The sequence below is a fragment of the Garra rufa genome, chromosome 17, assembly GCF_049309525.1.
Source record: "Garra rufa chromosome 17, GarRuf1.0, whole genome shotgun sequence".
Lineage (NCBI taxonomy): Eukaryota > Metazoa > Chordata > Actinopteri > Cypriniformes > Cyprinidae > Garra > Garra rufa.
In genome coordinates, this window is record NC_133377.1 from 13753327 (window position 1) to 13776929 (window position 23603).

The 23603-nt window shown below is 38.4% G+C and overlaps 1 protein-coding gene across 2 annotated transcripts in view; it reads left to right on the forward strand.

Moving 5' to 3' along the window:
- The window catches only part of ldlrad4a (low density lipoprotein receptor class A domain containing 4a), a 185675-nt gene that overhangs the window by 36474 nt on the left and 125598 nt on the right, over positions 1 to 23603 (forward strand). For both annotated transcript variants that reach the window (XM_073821944.1, XM_073821945.1), the window contains exon 2: positions 10569 to 11027. In XM_073821944.1, coding sequence (XP_073678045.1) covers positions 10988 to 11027 — 40 coding nt within the window. In that variant the 5' untranslated portion in view covers positions 10569 to 10987. The remainder of the gene's footprint in view (positions 1 to 10568; positions 11028 to 23603) is intronic.

The following is a 23603-nucleotide window of genomic DNA, read 5'->3' on the forward strand; positions in this document are numbered from 1 at the left end:
GTTGTACATGAAAGCAGCTCCGGGCGGATGACGTAGGATTTCGGCGTTGCACAAGCGCTGCTCAGAAGTGACGAACGCGGATGCGCCATGGAGAAACCAAAAAATATGTCATGAATTAGAAGTACAAAATGAAAATTTGTAAAGAAAAATGTTGTATAATTTCGATATGAACCAAGAGGAGACTGGTTTAAAGTAAAGAAACATTGCTTCCTTTGCTCATGTAAACAAACATTGGTTTTCATGAGACTTCACGCTCTTCACGAGAGCGGCATGCGCAATGCCAACATCCGACATCATCCGGCCAGAGCTGCTTCTGTGTACAACAGTTGGCGCAAACTAGATTAAAGTGATTATTACGTTTAAAAAATGGATAGTTTTCTTATAAAAAAGCATTGATTTGCTACAGGAGGCCTTTATTCTTCCCGGAGCTGTGTGAGGCACTTTTATTATGGATGGATGCACTTTATTGGACTTGTTTTGGACTGATGAAGAGAAACACCTGCCTATTGCCATGATAGAGCTTGGAAGTGCCAGGATAATTTTGTATATAACTCCCATTGGATTCGTCTGAGAGACGGAAGTCATATACACCTAGAGGGTGAGTAAAAAAAAGGGGCTAATTTTCATTTTTGGGTGAACTATCCCTTTAATAATCTGTTAAACAATGATCTTAGTCTTTTCTTTCTGTGGCAGAGTGTCCGAGACAAAAGCTACAATTATTATTTTTTTTTAATTTAAATGCCAGATACAGTTAATTGTGTAACCAAAATACCCATAATAACCAAGAAACAACAACAACAAAATGTTATGACTAACTCATTCAAAAAGATGAGGGCGATATGCACTCTTACATCTATCTACAAGTATTTCAGTATAAACATTATGAAGTAACAACTCATAAGCATTTTAATATCATAAATGCATTGTTTTCATCGATTGAGCCTGTAGAATGTGCAACACATTTTTACAAAAAAACACCAAAGGGGTGTTTTTGCCGTGATACCATAGAAGAACCATTTTTGGTTCCCCAAAGAAGCTTTCAGTAAACAGTTTTTAAAATAAGCATTTTGGAAAATCATTTCTAAAATCTTAAAGAAACTTTTTCAACTATAAAGAACCTTTCCCACATTTGAAAGGTTCCATGGATGTTCAAGGTTCTTCATGGAGCCATTGATGCCAGTAAAGAACCTTTATTTTTAAGAGTGCAGCGCCCGTATTTATTTAATTAAGTCATAGCCTTTTGAAGTTTAATCACATTAGACTGTATCGTAATTCCTGTTTTTCCACCCCCAAATTTAAGACCTCTTAAAATTATAACTAGGATGTTGGTTATACCATTTAAGATATTCAAGACTTTTTATGATCTTAAATTCATAAAACTGATTTGTTTTCCTTTTTAAGGACCTGCAGGAACTTTTTTATTCGCACACATGTAGCTAAATATGTTTTATAGCATCTATTTTTAATCGCAAATGCGAGTGAAACGCACCGTCAGGCTCTGGTTTTACATTAATTACTTGTCGCTTTGTCACATCATGGCTGGTTTGGGCAGTTCTTGGCCAGAATACACTGTAAAGTGGACCCGACTTTATGGCGATAGTCAAAAGTCTGGAAGAGACGTTTGGCCGAGGCCAGGTCCGCTATAGCCAGTGCCACCCTCCTGAGCTTCAAGTGTGTGTGTGTGTGTGTGTGTGTGTGTGTCTGCCAGGGGAGGTTTAATTGAGCTGTGACTCATCTAATGGAGAAGGCAAAAGGCTTGTGTCACACTGGGTGCATGGCAGGATTGTAATGAATCAGTGGTCGCTGAGGACAACAGGTGTGTATGAGTGTCTGTCCAGTTCAGGATGGCCAAGTGGTAAAAAAAGATAAATGTTAAAAATGATAGTTCTAGAGTAGGTGGATGTTCTATAAATAGGTGCTGCTGGTTATCTGCAGGTTTGTGTCTGTATCAGTGTGTGTTTGAGCACTGTTTAGGTGGCAGAATATGCCTGAGAGGATGAAATCGGAGGATGGCACATCCGGCTGATTCACAGCTCCTTATAATAAAGAACAACAGAATGAAGAGGAAGTGAGAAGGAAATCCTTCATGGGAGAGCAGATAGGGAGACGATGATGGGTTTTGGGACCTTACGTAAGATAAAAGATTCATCAAATATTCTTGCTGGCTTATTATGTGGGCACTCCTACGCCAAAAGCAGGAACTATGCCAAATAATGGCTGAACAGCATGAGTGCGTATAACAGTCTATATTCTTTTTGATGCTGATCGCAGTTACTTAACAGCTGTTGAATCGGTGCGAACTGGGGTGGTTTTGACCACAAAAGTTAGGTTACAATTATTTCGAAGGTGAATTTTCACCTGGTCCCATATAGATAGAATGTCATCCTTGTTAAAAATCGCTCAGGGAAATGAGTTGGTGCCCCCTTTGTAGTTAAAGATTGTTGGTCCTTAAAGGAGTAGTTAACTTTCAGAACAAAAATTTACAGATAATTCTTGAACTCTGTTTTTTTTTTTTTTCGGTTCAAGGCAGTTAGGGTATGTCGAAAAACTCTCTTGTTTTCTTCCCCAACTTTTCTTCCTGACCCATGTGTTTACAAAGTAAACCTGCAAAGAAGATCAAAAACCCTTTACAAAAAAAAAAAAAGAACGGTAAAACGGCGATGTTGGACAATTTTGAAGTTGAAGTAAGAAGTAAATTTGTTTTGAAAATGACCAATTGTTTCACTAGATAAGACCCTTCTTCCTCGGCTGGGATCGTTTAGAGCCCTTTGAAGCTGCTTTTAAACTGCATTTTGGAAGATCAAACTTGGGGGCACCATTGAAGTCCACTATATGGAGATAAGTCCTGAAATAGTTTCCCCAAGAAACATAATTTCTTTACGACTGAAGAAAGAAAGACATGGACATCTTGGATGGTAAAGCGGTGAGTAAATTATCTGTAAATTTTTGTTTTGGAAGTGAACTAATCCTTTCATTCTTTGGATTATAAAAAGTGAACAAGTTTTTTATTTAAAAAAGCCCTCAAGATTGATGGGGACGTGGGTGCAGAAGGCAATTTGGGTTGCAATAAATTCTGTCCTGAAATCTAACTTTTAAAAAGTTGTATTGTATAATTCGCACACTGGCTGTTGAGTGTGTGTGGTTACATAAGACAGCTGGTTACATAAACAGTTGGGACTGTGGGTGAGGAGGTTATCCTAAGTGTGGCCAGAGACAAATCTAAGATTAAGATTAGGGTCGGGAATTAGGGTTAGGGATTCTCAATCGGCTTGGGTCACGGGGGGACATAGTGAAACTGAAACTGAAAGATCATTTGTAGGCAAACAAGTCTCTGTAAATTCTAGCAAGTTCATTCCTGCCTAGTGACAGTGAAAGGCCATAGCAACAGCACACAGGCATTGCAGTTGCGGTTAGCGGGAACTCCTCTGATTTCACTCTCTCCAGACACAAGAAAGAACAGAGTTTAATCTGGTAAACACAGTTAGGCTCCTCACTCTCAATTTATGTTCTTCATCAGCTCCCTGCTGAGGTGTGTGCAGTAGGCTGCTAGTGAAGTGCTCATATGTCTATGTAATAACATAAAATTGCAGTGAGAGTGAAGCGGGGTTTAGGTGAGCGTCTAGGAGAACTTGTGTTTTTATAGGTTGTGGTGTGCAGATGGTCGCTCTAATTACAGTGAAAATTGAAAAGTAAAAAGTATGGGGCTAAGTATGGAACCCTGTGCTACCCCACTGCTGAAGATACAGGTTAAACAATTGTTGTAAAGTTGGTCCATCTTCCATGACATGTAAGACTCACATAGTGCATACAGTGCCTTGTGAAAATATTCATACCCCTTAATTCTTTCACATTTTTTATGTTAAACTGCTTTAAATTACGTTTTTCACACATCAATCTACACTCCATACAGCATAATGACAACGCAAAAACAGTTGCATAACTTGCATAAGTATTCATACCCTTAACTCAGACCTTAGCTTTTGACTTAGTGTTGTTTAGTATGATGTGACAAGCTTTACTCATCAGCATTTGGCAATTGTCTGCCTTTTTTTTTCTCACCACATCACCTCTCAACCTCAGGTTGGATGGGGGTAGATGCACATTTTCAGGTTTCTCCAAAAATATTAGATTGTGTTCAAGCCCAGGCTCTGGTTGGGCCACTCAAGGACATTCACACAGTTGTCTATAAACCAGTCTTGCTGTGTGCTTTGGCTCATTGTCCTGTTGGAAGGTGAACCTTCTGCCCAGTCTGAATTTCTGAATGCTCTGGACTGGGTTTTCATTAAGGCTATCTCAAGATTTCAGTGCATTGAACTTTTCTTATACTCTGACGAGTCCCTCAGTCCCTAGCGTGAGGCTGCAACCAGCACACTTTACTTTTGGGATGGTACTCTGCAGGTGATGAGCAGAGCTAGTTTTTGAGGTCCATCAGATCAGAGAATCTTGTTTCTCACAGTCTGAGGGTCCTTTAGGTGCTTTTTTGCAAATTCGTTTTCATGTGTCTTCACTGAGGAGAGGATTGAGTCATACCACGCCACCATAAAGCCCAGATTGGTTGAATAGTGCAGTGATGTTTCCATATATGTCTCCACATATGATCATATCAACTAGAGTGACCATCAGGTTCTTGGTCATCACTTTAACCAATGCCCTTCTCCATGAATTGGTCATTTTGGCCAGGAGGCCAGCTCCAGGAAGAGTTGTGGTTGTTTCAACCTACTTCCATTAAACGTAACAGAGACTACATGCTTTTGTGAACCTTCAATGCAACAGAACTTTTTCTGAACTCTTCCCTAGAAGTGTGGCTTGATCCAATCCTGTTTTGAGCTCCACAGGCCATTTTTTTTTTTTTACCTCAGAGCATGGTTTTTCCTCTGATATACATTTTCAGCTGTTAGACCTTTCCAAATCATGACCATTCAAATTAATTTGCCACAAGTTAACTTCACTCAAAGTTACAGCTACAAGCAATATGAATGCTCCTGAGCTAAATTCCAAGTGTCCCAGATAAGGGTATAAATACTTATGCAATGGAATCATTTAGGTTTTTTATTTTTAATAAATTTGCAAAAATGTTAAAAACCTGTTTTTTGCTTTGCCATTATGTTGTATGGAGTGTAGACTGGTGTGGAAAAAAGTAATTTAAAGCAGTTTAACCTAAGGCAGCAACATATCAAAATGTGAAAATAAAATTTGGGGGTATGAATACTGCCATGTCATGGAAGATGGACCAACTTTACAACATATGTTTAATCTGTATCTTCAGCAGTGGGGTGCTGCAGGGTTCAATACTTGGCCCCATACTTTTCTCCAATTGCACTCATTTGCATTCATTGCTCGTCATACAGTATGTTGCTTATTCTCAGCACGTCTCATTTCCTCTTATCTGTCTCTACACCCATGATCTTATAGTGGATCTCTGACATATCAAACTGGTTGCCGACTCATTTAACTTGAACATAACTCTTCCTTTGAGCCAAGAACCTCCCTCAACTCAATTGAAGGTCAATTACAGGTCTTCTTCCCAGTTCCCTGAAAACAGTAGGACTCACTCTAGACTTTGCTGACCACATTGCAACAACTGGCCATTCTCAATGCTTTATGGACTGCAATTTTGCCTTTCTTGGCCACTGCTCTATTAAGCTCTTCATCCAGGCAGTAGTTATTTCATCGCTCAGCTAATACAACTCACTTCTTGCTGGCCTACTTGTGTCTTCCAAAAAGCCCCCCTGAGTGCATCCAGAATACCGGCATTTGACCTGTGTTTAACCTCCATAAATTCTCTTATGTCAAGCCTTTGCTCAGGTCTGTACTTCGGCTCTCGGTAACTGCAAGAAATACATTCAAGTATCTGACCTGTAATGCTAATGTCTAATTTACTGATTCGTCATTTAGATTATTCTTTTATCCAAGGTGATTTAAAATTCACCTGTAGCAGCTTGGGACCGCACATTGGTGGTAGTTCATGAATCAACTCTTGAGGAATTTTAACCTACAAGGTTTTTGTTACCAGCCTAGCTCTTTAAATGATAGTCTACATTTCCCTGTGGTGCAAATAGCCTGGTCCCCTACTACCTTCAAACATCTATCAACTATCTCTTCCCCCAAAGGGTTTTTGTCCAGATCTATCTCTCTTCGCCTATCATTCCTCAAAGTACAAGTTATTTGTCACATGCTCAGTTGAAATAGCACTGAAATGTTTTCACACATTGTGTGTTGGGTCTCCACACCGTGGCTGTAAGTGGAACGGCGATAGTCTGTGGGTGGAGGTTTCACCTTCAGTGTATATGTGTTTGTGTGTGTGCGCTTGTGTGTTGCCCCTCAGCCAAACTGCCTTTATCTGGCACGGTGGGAAGTTGTTAGATCGTTAATCAATGTCAGAAGAGCAACATGCCCTATGGCGTTTCTCGTCTCTAAGGAAAGCGCTGCCATGTGGCTGTGTCATAATGGGAATGTATGGGCAGCCATTGACGGGCGAATGCACGGATTAGTCAGTGTATTATGTCAAAGCTGAGCCTCAAGATTCCTGGCACACAGAATCTTTTGTTTATCATTCAGTCATGACCAAAATGCATTTATATATCTCCAGGATAGCCTCAGCTTCAGAAATGCTTTCTTGGCCTAGTTTCGAGAAACAAGACGTGGCCTGTAGGTCAGATGTACCAATATGAATGATTTGTCTGCTGCAGAGGTTTTGGTACAAGCATTTCTGGATGGTGTCAACTTCTCAAAAAGTTTTAGAAAGTACTTGAAACAGTAAGTATGTGCAGAAATGATGCAGATCAGTCTTTGCATTACTTTCTATTCACTGCAGTTGTTGCTCTGAGGCCCTATCTTCCATTTTCAGTTCATCATAGCGTGCCTCGGCACACTGGCCGATCTCCAGAGAGAGATATTCGTCGCATAGAATGCTGACACAAGGAGGAACTGTCCTCAAGAAGGAGGAGAGAAGCGAGGGAGCGTCTTGGCTTGTGCACACTGGCTGATATCGGAGCTGTCAGTCAAACAATGAACAAACTCTGTCCTGGGGACAAAAAGAAAACTTCACTCACACTCCTTTCTAACTTCCCCCTTATCGCTATAAATCATCTCCACTGTTGTTCAAATGAGACCGTTAAACGCACTGTCTGTCAGTCTGCGTACACATAATAGTAGTCTGTTTCCTGAAGCTTAAATATTTCTAAAACAAGTTGGTTTTCTGAACCATGCGCTTTGTATAATTTTGCAGACTTAGGGTCATGTTCACCAGACAGCGAGCAGACATGTTTCTTAATGAGCGTTCAAATAGTTCTTCAGTTTGAAAACATTTGGACTGAGTGCAGCAGAATAGAACAGAATGCAGAGGTCTCAAGATGCACTTGTAAAAGTTGGGCTATTGGAAGATGTGGTTATTTCACAGCACTGATTTGGACAGTCAGGTCACAGGGGCTTTTTTTATGGTCTGGCTTCAACCCTTTCACATTGCTTTTATTATTGCTACAGGCCTAAGCATTCAGATGGATGTCTTTATCCAGTACTTTGCTTCTTGTGCAGTTTTTAGTGCATCCATAAGGGTTGAGCTTTTAAAAGGGTCCTATTATGCTCTTTTACAAAGTCTTTATTTTGTTTTGGGGGGTGCACTAGAACATGCTCTGATGCTTGGTGTTTCGAAAAACGCATTATTTTTCACATAATTTACATTATTACAATAGCTTCCCTGCTGAAAAAACCCCCAGCTAAAACCAGTCTAGGCTGGTTGGCTGGTAATAGCCAGTTTAAGCTGGAAGTAGCTGGTTTTAGCTGGTCTCCCAGCCTGGCCAGGATGGTTTTAGCTGGTGGTTTCCCAGCCTGACCAGCTAAGGCTGGCCAGACTGGGAAAGTGGCCAAAAACCCTCTAAAACCAGCCTGCTGACCAGCTATGACCAGCTAAATCCAGGCTGGTTGACCAGCTAAAACCAGCCAACCAGGGTTTCTCCCCAGCCAGGCACAAATGCCTTGATTAGTTCCGGGTTTGATGAAGGCCTGCCTTCCTAAAAATGAAATGTGTTGCGATTGGCCAACAGCTTTAGATGGCGTTTCAGTCCTGCCACTTCCCTTCCCAAAGCAGCAAGTTCCATGTACAACTGTTAGCGCAAGCTAGATTAAAGTGATTCTTACATTTTAAATCTGGATATTTTTCTTACAAAAACACATCGGATCACTACAGGAGGCTTTTATTGACCCCCCAGAGCCATGTGAGGCATTTTTATTATGGATTGATGCACTTTATTGGACTTCTTTTGGACTGATGGAGAGAAACACCAGTCCATGCCGTTCTAAAGCTTGGGAGTGCCAGGATCATTTTTAATATAACTCCGATCAGTGTTGTTTTTGACAACCATCTTAGATTTAGTCATAGTCTTAGTCTTTTGGACTAAAATGCATATTAGTTTTAGTCAAATTTTAGTCACTTCTATATGTGATAGTTTTAGTCCAATTTTAGTCGACGAAAAGTCAAAAAGGTTTTAGTCTAGTTTTAGTCGACGAAAAGTCAAAAAGGTTTTAGTCTAGTTTTAGTCAAAAAAGGGGAAAAAGTAGTCTTTTAACAAATTAATGTAGGTCAGTAAGTATTTTGCTGTTGGGTAGTGTCACTTGTAAGTTCTGAAAATAGCAGATCTATATTTCAACACAATGTGAGCTTCCGGATCGACTATTTTCACCAATAATTACAATAATGAAGGAATGTTTTAAAACATAAAAGACAAACAAGGATGGAATGCTAAAACGGCTTGCCATACTAGTATGGCAAAGAGTATTTAATGCTAAAATGGCTTGCCATAGCGGCAGATATTTTCCGGTTTTAATTGGCATGCACAATAAGCAGAAATGTCATGCATTTTAAACGTCTGACGGACCACCCACTAACATTTTCGTCTATTCTCATCTCGTCAACGAAAACTCACACACGTCTCGTCATGTTTTAGTCATCAACGAGCCATTTTTGTCTCGTCATCGTCTCGTTATCGTCATGAAAAAAAGTGGCGTCAACGAAATGATTTCGTTATCGTCATCGTTGACGAAAACAACACTGACTCCGATTACATTCGTCTGAAAGAAGGAAGTCATATACACTTAGGATGCATGGAGGGTGAGTAAATAATACGCTACTGTAGTGTTGGTCCTATCGTCAGCCTGCGAGATCGCCAATACATGGTATTATCATTATTATGCTAATTTATTTAATGATTTACATGATTTACAATAAATCTCTTACCACACACTGCACATGTCTACGGTGTGGCTCCAACATGGCAACCAATGATCGTCACTCCAATGATCGTGTGTTTACATCAGCCACGGCTCTGCATGTGTTTCGACGTTTTTAACTGGAGCAGTTCGCAGACACTTTAGTCAATGCTTTCATTTATGCCAGGTGCCCTGCGGCTCACTGAAGCATCCCAGAAGCGGCTGTCCATGCTACATCACTAAATTTAGTCTAATCCCCCACCTCGTCCCTCCCCACCTGCCAACCAATCGAATTTCCGTAGGCGAGATTTATTTGAATTATATTCTAATGGACTGCACTGTAACATCATAGCATCTGGAAAACAAACACTGTAGTCCAAAGGAGCCGTTCGTTGTAGTTCTTGAAAAGGGATTTTTTTTAAAAACCTAAAGTGGACAGTAATATCATGCAGTGCCTAAAATTTCCCAGCTAGGTAACTTCCAATGTGATGAAGTTAGCATTTACGCATGTGCTGTGTGATATTACTGCGCCTGCTGCATCCATATTACGGCAGCAAACTTCTTTGACTATTACACCGGAATGGGAGCATAGTTTCTAATCTTATCGGCCTAGAAAATCGCAGCTTTACATTTTCCGCCGGTATTAGTACATGATATAACTACAGAAGAGTCGAGTTTTAAACTGGACAAATATTGAAACTCGTTGGTCATTTTTGAACGCAATGCTAATGATCTATGCTAAGCTATGCTAAAAGTGATATCGCCAGAACAGGAGAACAGCTGAATGGATTTCAAAACTGTAAAACTCAGCTTATTAACTCGGGGAGAGTTGGAAAATATGTCCAAAAAAAGTGGAGTGTTCCTTTAAGATGACGTGTTAAGAACGATTAGTCCCTAGACATTAGGGTCAATGTAATGTCCCTGCAGACCTCTACCATAGATGGCTATGGTTCCTAATGGCTTAAGTGTCACATGGTGCTTTGTTAGATATGAGCCGTCAAACCTGGACTGCCGTGTCCAGAGCTGCCCTACGCATTTTTCTTTGTTCGACACATTTGTACTTTTTGCTAACAATGTTTCGTTTGCCTTTTCTTGTTGAGCGGGCTTCTCTTCTCCCCGTAGTGTTTGAAGTGGAGATGATTTTACTTTCAGAGGTGTGCACGCCACCCCCAGTTATATTTATCTCCAGACTTCAAAGTGCCATCCTGCTGTGTTTTTGCATCTGAACAAATAAAGAAGGTTGTTTCTCCAGTGTAGCCTTCCATATGGCTCTCTTCCGAAATGAACCAGCCGAGGGGAACGGGAATCACTTGTTCAAATATAATCGTGTTAACCAGTTTTCTCTCTGTCTCTTTTCTCCGCAGTTTCTCCCTAAGATGAAACTCCGGCACTCCTGAAAAAGGATGACACCCCTGGCACATTGGCTAGGAAGGTGCCTATGGGCATCTGTGTCACTCACATGCCAAGCCTGAAAAGTGGAAAGAAAGACAGTTCTTGCAGACACGTCAAACACTTCCAAGCTCTAGAGTGAAACTTTGCACAGTTGGCCATGGCTGCATATCCATGGCTTGGAGGATAGGAGCCCTTGTTTAGCAAGCATTTTTACCACAGTGAGTTTTTTAACTAGTCATTTAGCAAATCCAGCACTTCCTGGCCCAGAGGGTTTATAGAGTAACTGCCACACGCAAGCTGAACCGGAGGATCCAAAATGGAGGTCAAACAGCAACGCTCTTTCTACCAGACTGGTTAAAGCTGCAGTCAAAAGCATTACTGCAAGGGCAGTATGCAGGCAGCTGACTACCCAGCCACAAATAATAACACAGGTAAGAAACACCTTACCCTTGATAGGTAAATTAAGTTTCTCCTTAAGTCTTCTACATTTCTCAATTAAGTTCTACATGAAAATGAATTAATAATAATTTTAGCTACATGTTAAAATTGACGTACACTTGCATTAAGATGAAGACTCCACATCATCAACAATTATTGCAGCAGTTATCACATAACCAGTCAGTTACTGTACATTTTATTTATTTTATATCCACAACAGCAACAATAATATGATTAATAATTGCGCAATTCTTCATCTTATTACATTGTTATTACATTATTATTATTGTTATTATGTTATTATTAACTAGATAAAAAGTTTGTCAAGACAAACTTTAAGTTGGCTTGAAAAAGCCTGATCAGAAAGTGTAAAAAAGTTTAAAAGTTTTTAAAAGTTTTAGAAATTGTAGAAATGTTAGTTTTCTATCCAAAGTTTAAAGTAGTTTTAAATCTTAAAGCTTGAATGTTTTGAAAGCAATACAGTCTGTCAGATGGATGGATAGAATAAAGGATAGATAGCATGTTGCTAGCATGTTTCTAACTTATTTAGCATGTCGCTAGCATGATTAGCAAGTTACTAGCATGTTGTTAACATGTTTGTAACATGATTAACATGTCAATAGTGTGTTGCTAGCATGTTGTTAGCATCATTAACATGTTGCTAGCATGTTTCTAGCATGATTAGCAGGGCACTAACATGTTTCTAACATGATTAGCCTGTTTTTAGCATGTAGCTAGCATGATTAGAATGTCGCTAGCATTAGTAGTATGATTAGCAAGTTATTAGCATGATTATGTTGTTAACATGTTTCTAGGCTGATTAACATGTTGTTAGCATGTTTCTAGCATGATTAGCATGTTGTTAACGTGTTTCTCATAGATATATATATGTAGATGCCTCATTAGCGACTGTCTCTATGGGCCTTTATACGTAAGCCGTGCGCCATTTTGCAGCGGTCCACTTGACGTCATTCACCCATAGATCTATGTAAATCACCATAGTAATCACTGAATATTCGAAATGCCACAGTCCTGCACAGCTGTTGGTCTGCGAACCTACAGTATGGTGAATGACGTCAAGTGGACCGTTCCAAAATGGCGGACGCATCTACGTGCTTGGAGCGTGCTTGGATCTATGGTGTTTCTAGCCTGATTAACATGTTGCTAGCCTGTTTCTAGCATTATTATCATGTTGTTAACATGTTTCTAGCATGATTAGCATGTTAACATGTTTCTAGCATTATGACCAAGTTATTAACATGTTATTAGCATGATTAGCATGTCGTTAGCATGTTTTTAACATGATTAGCCTGTTACTAGCATGATTAGAATGTTGTTAGCATGATATTAGCATTAGTAGCCTGTTGTTAGCATGATTAGCAAGTTACTAGCACATTTCTAGCATGATTAGCATGCTGTTAACATGTTTCTAGCCTGATTGGTTCTAGTTGCTAGGCTTGGATAGATAGATAGATAGATAGATAGATAGATAGATAGATAGATAGATAGATAGATAGATAGATAGATAGATAGATAGATAGATAGATAGATAGATAGATAGATAGGGATTGTGGGAGTTTTGTCAGTTGGAGTTTGAATAGTGTTGGCTCATTTGAACATTCTGACAATGTAAGTCTATGGAATTTTTCCTGGTTTCAATCGTCATTTTTAGGAAAACCGTAAGTCTGATCAGTTAGAAAAGATATAGCAACTGGAGTCAGATCAGTCTAAAGATCTGGGCTTTCTCAAGCCAACTTAATAATAATAACTAGGTGGCAAAATATATTGACCATACTATTACTACTACTACTGATTATTATAATAAGATAGTACGAATATTACTATTATACTGTCACATAAAGCTGCTTCTTCATCATCATATTTTTCTTATTATTATTATCTAAACACTATCAGTAGCACTGTGATACTTTGGCTCTCAGAAATCTTCCATTCATGTGTCAAAATTTGGTCGGTCGGAAGTTTGATTGACAGGCGATCAGACCAATCAGAATGCAGAATCTGCCTTTTTGTCCAACGAACAAAGCAGACAGGACATTAAATTAACGTCGGTGGACTTGAACTTGAAAAATGGTGTGTATTGATATCTTTCTGCTGTTTATTCTGTGCCGTAACTAGTACTAACAAGGAAGAGATGATCGGTTTACATGCCGCTGAAACTGAGGCGCAACAGCGATCTGTCACAACACATTAGAGGCAAAAATCTTCATTTTCTGTTTGAATTTCTTTAAAAAATGATCAAATCTGAAAGCAGAGACTTTGTTTCATACCAAAAGTAACCTGCTCTGTCTTTTCTGTTGGTGCATAGACAGTTTTCTATGGTGGCTGAGAGAGCTCAACATGCTGCAACTTAAGAAAACACATGCAAAAAAAAAAAAAAAAAAACGACAACAAATTAAAAAAGAAACATCTTCATCAGTTTGACAACACAGGCGCTGCAAATCCTCGCAACGCAAACACAAATACGGAAAAGCGCTGCAAGCACAAAAAAAGGGCTGCAAATAGCACGGAGCACAACGGAAATGTTTCAGGGGGACCTCAAAAAGTGACGAACCCATCTGGGACCTGATTATTTGTTCAGTGGCTGTTGGTCAGACAAGAGGTGTTGTCAGTGAACTAAAAGGTAGTGATGTGACGTTCGACACCGAAGCCTCGAAGCTTGTATCAAAAAAACTAAACATCTCACAGTAAAGCACTGTACCGGAGCTTGATTTGTTTTGCCATAACCGCATGACCTGTGACGTCCGAAGCTTCATTTTCGCACACAACCACGTGACTGCTTCATATTCTGATTCAAATAACACAAACCACTTGCGCAGGTTTCAAGTGCATTCACCATAATATGAATAAATATGTACATGTGTAGTTTTGTGCATGTTCATTTTGTAGTATTCCCCACTGTACAAGCACGTATAATCAATAATAATATTAGTCAACCTAACAATATTCTTAATTTACTTTGATCATATGCCTACATAAACTATGCTTATACAAGTTTATTTACAGATTAATTCAATTATATCTTGTGTAAGTAAAATTACATTTTTATTTGTGTATTTCTTATGGTTTTCGTCGCACAAATTGATTTATTTTATGAAACTGTCTAAAAATCGCTTGGACATCTGGGACGCGAAAGCAACTTTTTCCACCTTTGACCCAAGGGGCAACCTTCCGGTCTCCCTCGTGAAACCAACACGGAAGTGACTGAAACTGCAATTCATCGACTGGCCGCTTGAGGCTGGCTGCAAAAGGGAGTCAATCCCATTGACACTCCATGTTAAAATGCCCAACTTTACAGCAAAAAAAAGTATGTTTACAGCCTGGTTCAAAAAATGGTTTTGGTCTATATAGCTAGTTTTGCCCTTCATGTCAACTGTGAGGGGGGTGAATTTTTTTATAACTCATCGGTTTAAGTTATATTAAGCCTTAAAGTTCAGCATAATTAAGGGCGTGGCCACTTGAGTGACAGGGGGATTGCCGCTGCTGTCACCACTGTCGCTCTAGGCGGGCGTGGTTTCAGCAACCAGCTCCACCCACATCCCGCCTTTTTGCCCATTTTTGATTATCCGGGAGTGACGCGCGATGACGCGATTCCAAGATGGCGCGGCCGAATCCCGCCCACTATGAGCTTCAAATTAGCGCTTCAGAATCCTACGGGTGACGTCACGGATACTACGTCCATATTTTTTACAGTCTATGTGTTTGCCGCAGTCCGTGCGCGAATTCAAAAAATGCCGCCAGAAGCATTACGTCAGCCTTGGTTGTGAAATTCTATTGGCTCTTGTGTGTCTCGTGACCGATTACGTCATGCTAATGCTCGGGCGTATCTTTTTGAATAAGAATGTGAGCACCTTAACGAAGTGGGATAATTTTTAACGATTAAAACCTTATGTTTTACTTTCTTCTTCGCATAAAGATATCGTATGGTTTCAGAAGACTTGGAAAGCAACACGACTTGTTTGTAATGCTTTTTTACTGCTTGTTTTTGGTCAGTTTTTGCAATAAATACATGTGACTGTACTTATATTTGCCTGTGCTTTATATTGTTCAGAAGTGGGTAGGTTTAGGGTAGGGGTGGGTTTAGGTGCTCCAGTCAAAGTATAAATTTATATAAAATTGTTTACATTTTTACAAATGCATGCAAACCAGTAAGACAAACAACTGAAAACAGTGGAGGACCCTTCACGTCAAAAAACTACGCTAAAGGGGTACCTTAAGCGTCAAAATGCGACGCCAAGGGGTCCTGACCAAACGTCAATATGTGATGACTTGGGAGTAAGACCGTGTTGCAACAGTTTTCTTAAGTTGCAGCATGTTGAGCTCTCTCGGCCACCGTAGTTTTCTCTTTCTCAGTGATTTTTCACATGATGTGTGGCGTGAAAGCGACATGGCTTGTCGGACATAGCAACAGTAATTAAAGGGGGCGGGTCTTTGCAAGGGTCAGTTGAGGGTCACACCTTCTGCATAATATTTGAATATCATTGTCTAATCACCTTCATGTTACTCAAAACATTTAAGAGTTTTTTTTCATGCCACACAAAAGAAGTAGCTTTTCTGTAAAAATCAATTGCTACTGATTCAGGTGCAGATTTACTAAAATATATGTGTATGGCGCCCCATAAGTGTTAGTATAAAGTCAAATTAAATACTTATCAACAACAAAAAAGCTTACTTGACCTTCAAGTTTTGATAATACATGAGTTTTTTTAACTGCAAGTAGTCCCTATCATGTTGGTAGGTTGTGTTTCACAAAAATCAAAAAAGAGACTGTTTTCAGAAAGTGAAACTTCTGCCTTTGTTCAGGGCCGGCCAAGTGCTGACACTGAAAATACTCCAGTATCCAGCTTTTAATATCAGATGTGGAATTTGAACTTGGAGTAGAATTTGGACCCATACATCCAAAAATTCCTGAGAGACCTGAGGTAGAGGATATTGTTTTAACAACTGGATGGCCCCCAAGCTGAGCCGGGGTCACAATGTTCTGCTATTTTATTCATCATGGAGAGAAATGAAAAACCAGAACATTCTGTTCAAAAGCGTGTGATGGGCTCTCCAGCTGAGGGGAAAGAGCGCCGGCCCACGGTCTCAGGCAACCTGTCAGTCAAAGAAATCACAACAGAATGAAACGTTTCAGCTAGCAAAAGCAAATAAACGCTACAACGTTGGTTTGAAATTTAACACAAAGAAAGTCTGTGCACAAAATTACAATTGTGTTATTATTTTCTCACCTTCATGTCATTCCAAACCTTCATGACTTTTGTGGATCTCTAAAAAATGTCTTTAAAAAGCACCATAAAGGTAGCGCACATGACTTGGGTGTTGTATCCATCTTTACTTTTAATTCAAACATAACACGATAAGACACTTTGTCTATCCACCTATGGGTGAGACTTCTGGTTCATTATTCGTTATAGGGAAATAACGAGAAGAATAAAAACGTGCAGTAAACGATAAAACCGTTTGCACTACAAACCAGTGTGTTCATAATTAAGATAATACATTAAAATAATATGGTAAGACACCAATTTGCAATATCAAGCAGCAAAACGAGCTGTTTTGTACAGCTAAAAATAGCTGTACGGGGTAAAAATAGCTCTTACAGGGAAAAAAAGTGGAGAGTAGTTAGTTTGTGCTAAAAAATAATGTATTTTAATAAATATATTTGTAAAAAAATTCAGAACATTTTGAATATATGGCTACTTCAATGGTAATTTTGAGATTTTTTTCTCAATCCATTAAAATGCATGGAAAAGAGCAGCTTGAACATTATTCAAAATATCTTCTTTCGTGTTCCATGCAGCAAAGAAAGCATTTAGATGACATGAGCATGAGTAATTAATGACAATACTTTTTTTTTTAAAGGACTGAACTAAAAGGTTTATTATTCGCTATAGGGAAATATTAAGAAGAAGAAGAACGAGAAGAAGAAGAACGTGAAGTAAATGACAAAACTACAAACCAGTGTGTTCATAATTAAGATAATACATTAAAATAATATGGTAAGGCACACCATTTTGTAATATCAAGCAGCAAAATGAGCTGTTTTGTACAGCTGCTAATAGTTATGGGATAAAAAGAGCTCTTACGAAAGAAATTGTGGAGAGCAGTTAACTTATGCTAAAACATACAGTATTTTAACACATGTATTTGTAAAAAAATCAGAACATTTTGAATATATGGCTACTTCAATGATAATTTTGAGATTTTTTTTTTCTAAATCCATAGAAAAGAGCAGCCATTATTCAAAATATCTTCTTTTATGCTCTATGCAACAAGGAAAGTTATTAATGACGCTTTGTTTCAGATCATCAAACTAATTTAAATATTAATCAAAGATAACACAAGTAAACACAACATGCAGTTTGTAAATGAAGTTTTTTTTTTTTATGAAGGAAAAAACTAAATCCAAACCCACATGGCCCTGTGTGAAAAAGTGTTTTGATGTAAACATGCCGACACTTTTCATGATGCTGGGGCCACTGAAGGTGTGGATTTTACTCGAGTAGTACTGCATTTGGTTTAAACTTATGCTTATATCCATCACATAACACCTGTAAGCTCTTTCAATAACTGTGGTCATAGTATCAGTATTTTATTTTCCGAGTTGTGTTGTGGCAGTAGCTCACTGAGTGCAACCATTTCACATCATCGAAAAAATGGTGCCCCCCCATAGTCCAAAATATGTATAAAACAATGTGGATTTTTTTTAAATAATATAAATCTTTTGTGGGCTTTCTATTACATATTTCAATAAGAGACATCATTTACATTATATTAAGTCATTAAGTCTTAATACCTGGGTTTCTCTTTAAGTTTAAAGGGGTCATCGGATGCAAAACTCACTTTTACATGTTGTCTGAACATTGATGTGTGTTGGCAGTTTGTGTACACAACCACCCTGCAATGATAAAAAGTCCACCCAGTGGTATTTTTTAATCTTTAAAAGTAATATCTACTTTTTAAAATCAGCTCATTCTCAGCTTCTTGTCAGTGTGATGACACACAGACAGAGGCCACTCCCACGATAGTTGATTGACATGAGCGCCTTACCTTAGACCCGCCCTCACTGAGCTGAAACAGTCCGACTCTGATCGCCATTGTGTGACTCAGGCACAGAGGAAGACAAGAATGTCTCAGATTGAGCGATTGAGGTGTTCTGCTGTTGGATGTAATAATGAACATAGCAGTCGTCATTTACTCCCGACATCTGAGACGCTGAAGACGCAGAGGATTAACGTTACTTTCATTTTTGAAAGGACAGCGCTGATCCCGATCTACATATGCGTCTATGTTCGTGCAAATCATTCGTGATGCAGCTTCACCCACAGCAGAAGTGAGTATAAGGGTTTTTTGTATGCATCTTTGCAAATGGCCTTTCTTAATAATGTGCTGGTTAGCAAGTTTCACAGCTAAACGTGGCTAAATGTGGCTAAAGTAAACATTACGGCTCATCATCCTGCGACAGAATAGCTCGCTCTAAAAGGGCTGGTTTTGAGTGTTTTTTACACTACCATTGAGAAATTTTAACCAAAGTATGTTACAGACGTCTCATTAAGACCCTTAAGAGAATCATATCAACTCATACCATGGGCATCTGATGACACCTTTAAACAAAATACAAAAATGACCATGGTTTATAGTTGTAAAACATTTGAGAGAGAGAGACAATCGCATAGCCTAGTCAATGTAATTAGACAAAAACCTTAAATAACATCGTGTGTGTGTGTCTATAACATTGATTAGTCAAGTCTCAGCTTTTCATTTAATATCTATGTAAGTTAATTATATCCCAATCAAAGAGATGTATGCTGCCACTGTTTTTGTCTTGATACGATTTGATTTAATTTGCTCATGATTTTGCCTAGCAACAGAGACCAAAGATACTCAGTTTGGATGCTTGCGCTTGCTCACTCACTTCACACACACACATACTGTAGTCTTCGTGGAGTAGGAATTGTGTTGGTGTTTCATGGCAGAGGCGTTTTGAGTGTGGACAGCTTCCAAATCGATTCCCGTCATTTTGTGAGCCCACAGCACACAGGTTTGCGTAGGGGAGGTTCGGATAGGTTGGGGGAGTTTAAAGTGGGCTGAATGCCGGGGAATACGCCTCTACTAAACAAGCGGGATGGGGGAGAGCAAAAACAATCGATACTCGCAAGGTTAAACTCTGGTTAGCTGTGCTTGTTTTAGGTTTCGAGCCGTGGCGGTGGACTGCCCTGTTCAAAAAAAGCTGCAGCTCTTGAAATCTGGCACTTTAAGTTAGAGGCGTTTCAAAATTAGCTTAATAGTTTTCAACTTTAAAAAAAGACCATCACACCAGCTATATGTAGTACAGCGTCTAGCCCTTGTCTGTTTTACATTTTACTCAGAAATGTTAATAAAGTGAGAACATATTGCGACGGCTGCTCCGTCTCGCACTTTTTGACTGGATTCTGCTATGTATGCACACTTAATTATCCGAGCTCAGCCGGCGGAGGTCATTCGCTTCTCACCACGACGCACACTGCTCCCCCTCAATGTGCTGGGGAATTTGGCGCAGAAATTTTCGCAGGCTTCCTCGCTCTTATTTTCTTTTCTTAATAAAGGAGCCAAGACCTGGAGGCGGCGACAGACACAGACTGAGGGAGAAAGACAGGGAGGGGAGTGTTGAAAGTGACAAAAGATATAGCGTGATGTGTGGGAGACGAGGGCCAAATAAGATTAAAGGTATTAAGAACAAAACTCATTTCGCAGCCTTGGAGGAGAAAGTACACAACTTGTGTAATGCAACAAGACGTGTTATCCAAAACTAGACGGAAAAGTATCAATCCATTTTAGGAAGCAAAATACACACGGCTAATAAATTGATCTGCATTTTTTAAAGGTGGTGTGTGTGTCTGGTTTCTTTCGACTTTCTCCTATGCCAGCTTAACATGTAGAGGCAAAATGTTGATTTCTAAACTCTGCGTCTCTGTGGTGCTATCAAAACATTACTGTTTGTTTAAAGGTCCTATCCAGCATTAAAAAGCAACTTTGTCTCAACCAATGATGGGATTTGAGGGTGGAACTGTTTGTCCAACCACTGGCAAAAAACCTGTTTGTAAACATAATTATTTTCCATTTTGTAATGCTAACTGTGACTAAAGATATACTTCATTATGCCTATAGAGGTTGACATGCAATTGCATGCCGTCGTTCAATCTGCAAATACATATGTTGACAGACAGGTAGGACAGCCTATCGTAGCCCTTGGACTGAGAAATATGATTGGACGAACATTTTTTGGTTCTACGCCTTTCACAGACAATATATAAATACATAGAAATTTATTTAAACCTCTTAACTTAGTGATTGCTTTCGGGATGTGAAGAGACTTTCAACCAGTACAACAAAAACAATTTTGGGACAAAAATCACCTGACCTTTAAGTAGTTGCTTAATAGCATGCATATCACTAGCATATTGGCTAATAATTAAGCACTTATTAATGCCTTATTCTGCATGACCAAATTTTAGATCCCTTATACCCTATACCTAAACTTAACAACTACCTTACTAACTATTAATAAGAAGCAAATTAAGAGTTTGTTGCGACTGAAGTTCTAGTTACAGTTAATTGTTCCTCAAACTGGAGTGTGACTTCTTTAATAATAAATAATTCATTTGAATAATGCACAATGTAACCGCTTGCTCTGGACTATGGAAACCCATTTTCACCTCTGAAAACAAAATTTAAAAAAAAATTTAATTGTGACTTTTTATCTCACAATTGTGACTTTTTTCCTGATAATTTCATGATACAAACTAGCAATTCATTTTTTGGAATTGTGAGATATAAACTTCCAAATGTGAGTTATAAAGTCAGAATTGCAAAATATGAAGTCGCAATTGTGACTTTTTTTCTCAGAATTCGGTGTTTGTATCTCACAATTGTGACTTTTTTTTCTCAGAATTCCGTGTTTGAATCTCACAATTGTGACTTTTTTTCTCAGAATTCCGTGTTTGTATCTCACAATTGTGACTTTTTTTTCTCAGAATTCCGTGTTTGAATCTCACAATTGTGACTTTTTTTCTCAGAATTCCGTGTTTGTATCTCACAGTTGTGACTTTTTTTTCTCAGAATTCCGTGTTTGAATCTCACAATTGTGACTTTTTTTCTCAGAATTCCGTGTTTGTATCTCACAGTTGTGACTTTTTTCTCAGAATTCCGTGTTTGTATCTCACAGTTGTGACTTTTTTCTCAGAATTCCGTGTTTGTATCTCACAATTGTGACTTTTTTTTCTCAGAATTCCGTGTTTGAATCTCACAATTGTGACTTTTTTTCTCAGAATTCCGTGTTTGAATCTCACAATTGTGACTTTTTTTCTCAGAATTCCGTGTTTGTATCTCACAATTGTGACTTTTTTTTCTCAGAATTCCGTGTTTGAATCTCACAATTGTGACTTTTTTTCTCAGAATTCCGTGTTTGTATCTCACAGTTGTGACTTTTTTTTCTCAGAATTCCGTGTTTGAATCTCACAATTGTGACTTTTTTTCTCAGAATTCCGTGTTTGTATCTCACAGTTGTGACTTTTTTCTCAGAATTCCGTGTTTGTATCTCACAATTGTGACTTTTTTTCTCAGAATTCCGTGTTTGTATCTCACAATTGTGACTTTTTTTTCTCAGAATTCCGTGTTTGAATCTCACAATTGTGACTTTTTTTCTCAGAATTCCGTGTTTGAATCTCACAATTGTGACTTTTTTCTCAGAATTCCGTGTTTGTATCTAACAATTGACTTTATTTCTCAGAATTCCGTGTTTGTATCTCACAATTGTGACTTTTTTTTCTCAGAATTCCGTGTTTGTATCTCACAATTGTGACTTTTTTTCTCAGAATTCCGTATTTGTATCTCACAGTTGTGACTTTTTTCTCAGAATTCCGTGTTTGTATCTCACAATTGTGACTTTTTTTCTCAGAATTCCGTGTTTGTATCTCACAGTTGTGACTTTTTTCTCAGAATTCCGTGTTTGTATCTCACAATTGTGACTTTTTTTCTCAGAATTCCGTGTTTGTATCTCACAATTGTGACTTTTTTTTCTCAGAATTCCGTGTTTGAATCTCACAATTGTGACTTTTTTTCTCAGAATTCCGTGTTTGTATCTCACAATTGTGACTTTTTTTTCTCAGAATTCCGTGTTTGAATCTCACAATTGTGACTTTTTTTCTCAGAATTCCGTGTTTGTATCTCACAGTTGTGACTTTTTTTTCTCAGAATTCCGTGTTTGAATCTCACAATTGTGACTTTTTTTCTCAGAATTCCGTGTTTGTATCTCACAGTTGTGACTTTTTTCTCAGAATTCCGTGTTTGTATCTCACAATTGTGACTTTTTTTCTCAGAATTCCGTGTTTGTATCTCACAATTGTGACTTTTTTTTCTCAGAATTCCGTGTTTGAATCTCACAATTGTGACTTTTTTTCTCAGAATTCCGTGTTTGTATCTCACAGTTGTGACTTTTTTCTCAGAATTCCGTGTTTGTATCTCACAATTGTGACTTTTTTTCTCAGAATTCCGTGTTTGAATCTCACAATTGTGACTTTTTTCTCAGAATTCCGTGTTTGTATCTAACAATTGACTTTATTTCTCAGAATTCCGTGTTTGTATCTCACAATTGTGACTTTTTTTTCTCAGAATTCCGTGTTTGTATCTCACAATTGTGACTTTTTTTCTCAGAATTCCGTATTTGTATCTCACAGTTGTGACTTTTTTCTCAGAATTCCGTGTTTGTATCTCACAATTGTGACTTTTTTTCTCAGAATTCCGTGTTTGTATCTCACAGTTGTGACTTTTTTCTCAGAATTCCGTGTTTGTATCTCACAATTGTGACTTTTTTTCTCAGAATTCCGTGTTTGTATCTCACAATTGTGACTTTTTTTTCTCAGAATTCCGTGTTTGAATCTCACAATTGTGACTTTTTTTCTCAGAATTCCGTGTTTGTATCTCACAGTTGTGACTTTTTTCTCAGAATTCCGTGTTTGTATCTCACAATTGTGACTTTTTTTCTCAGAATTCCGTGTTTGAATCTCACAATTGTGACTTTTTTCTCAGAATTCCGTGTTTGTATCTAACAATTGACTTTATTTCTCAGAATTCCGTGTTTGTATCTCACAATTGTGACTTTTTTTTCTCAGAATTCCGTGTTTGTATCTCACAATTGTGACTTTTTTTCTCAGAATTCCGTATTTGTATCTCACAGTTGTGACTTTTTTCTCAGAATTCCGTGTTTGTATCTCACAATTGTGACTGTTTTTTCTCAGAATTCCGTGTTTGTATCTCACAATTGTGACTTTTTTTCTCAGAATTCCGTATTTGTATCTCACAATTGTGACTTTTTACTCAGAATTCCGTGTTTGTATCTCACAATTGTGACTTTTTCCCCTCAGAATTCCGTGTTTGTATCTCACAATTGTGACTTTTTACTCAGAATTCCGTGTTTGTATCTCACAATTGTGACTTTTTACTCAGAATTGCGTGTTTGTTTCTCACAATTGTGACTTTTTACTCAGAATTCCGTGTTTGTATCTCACAATTGT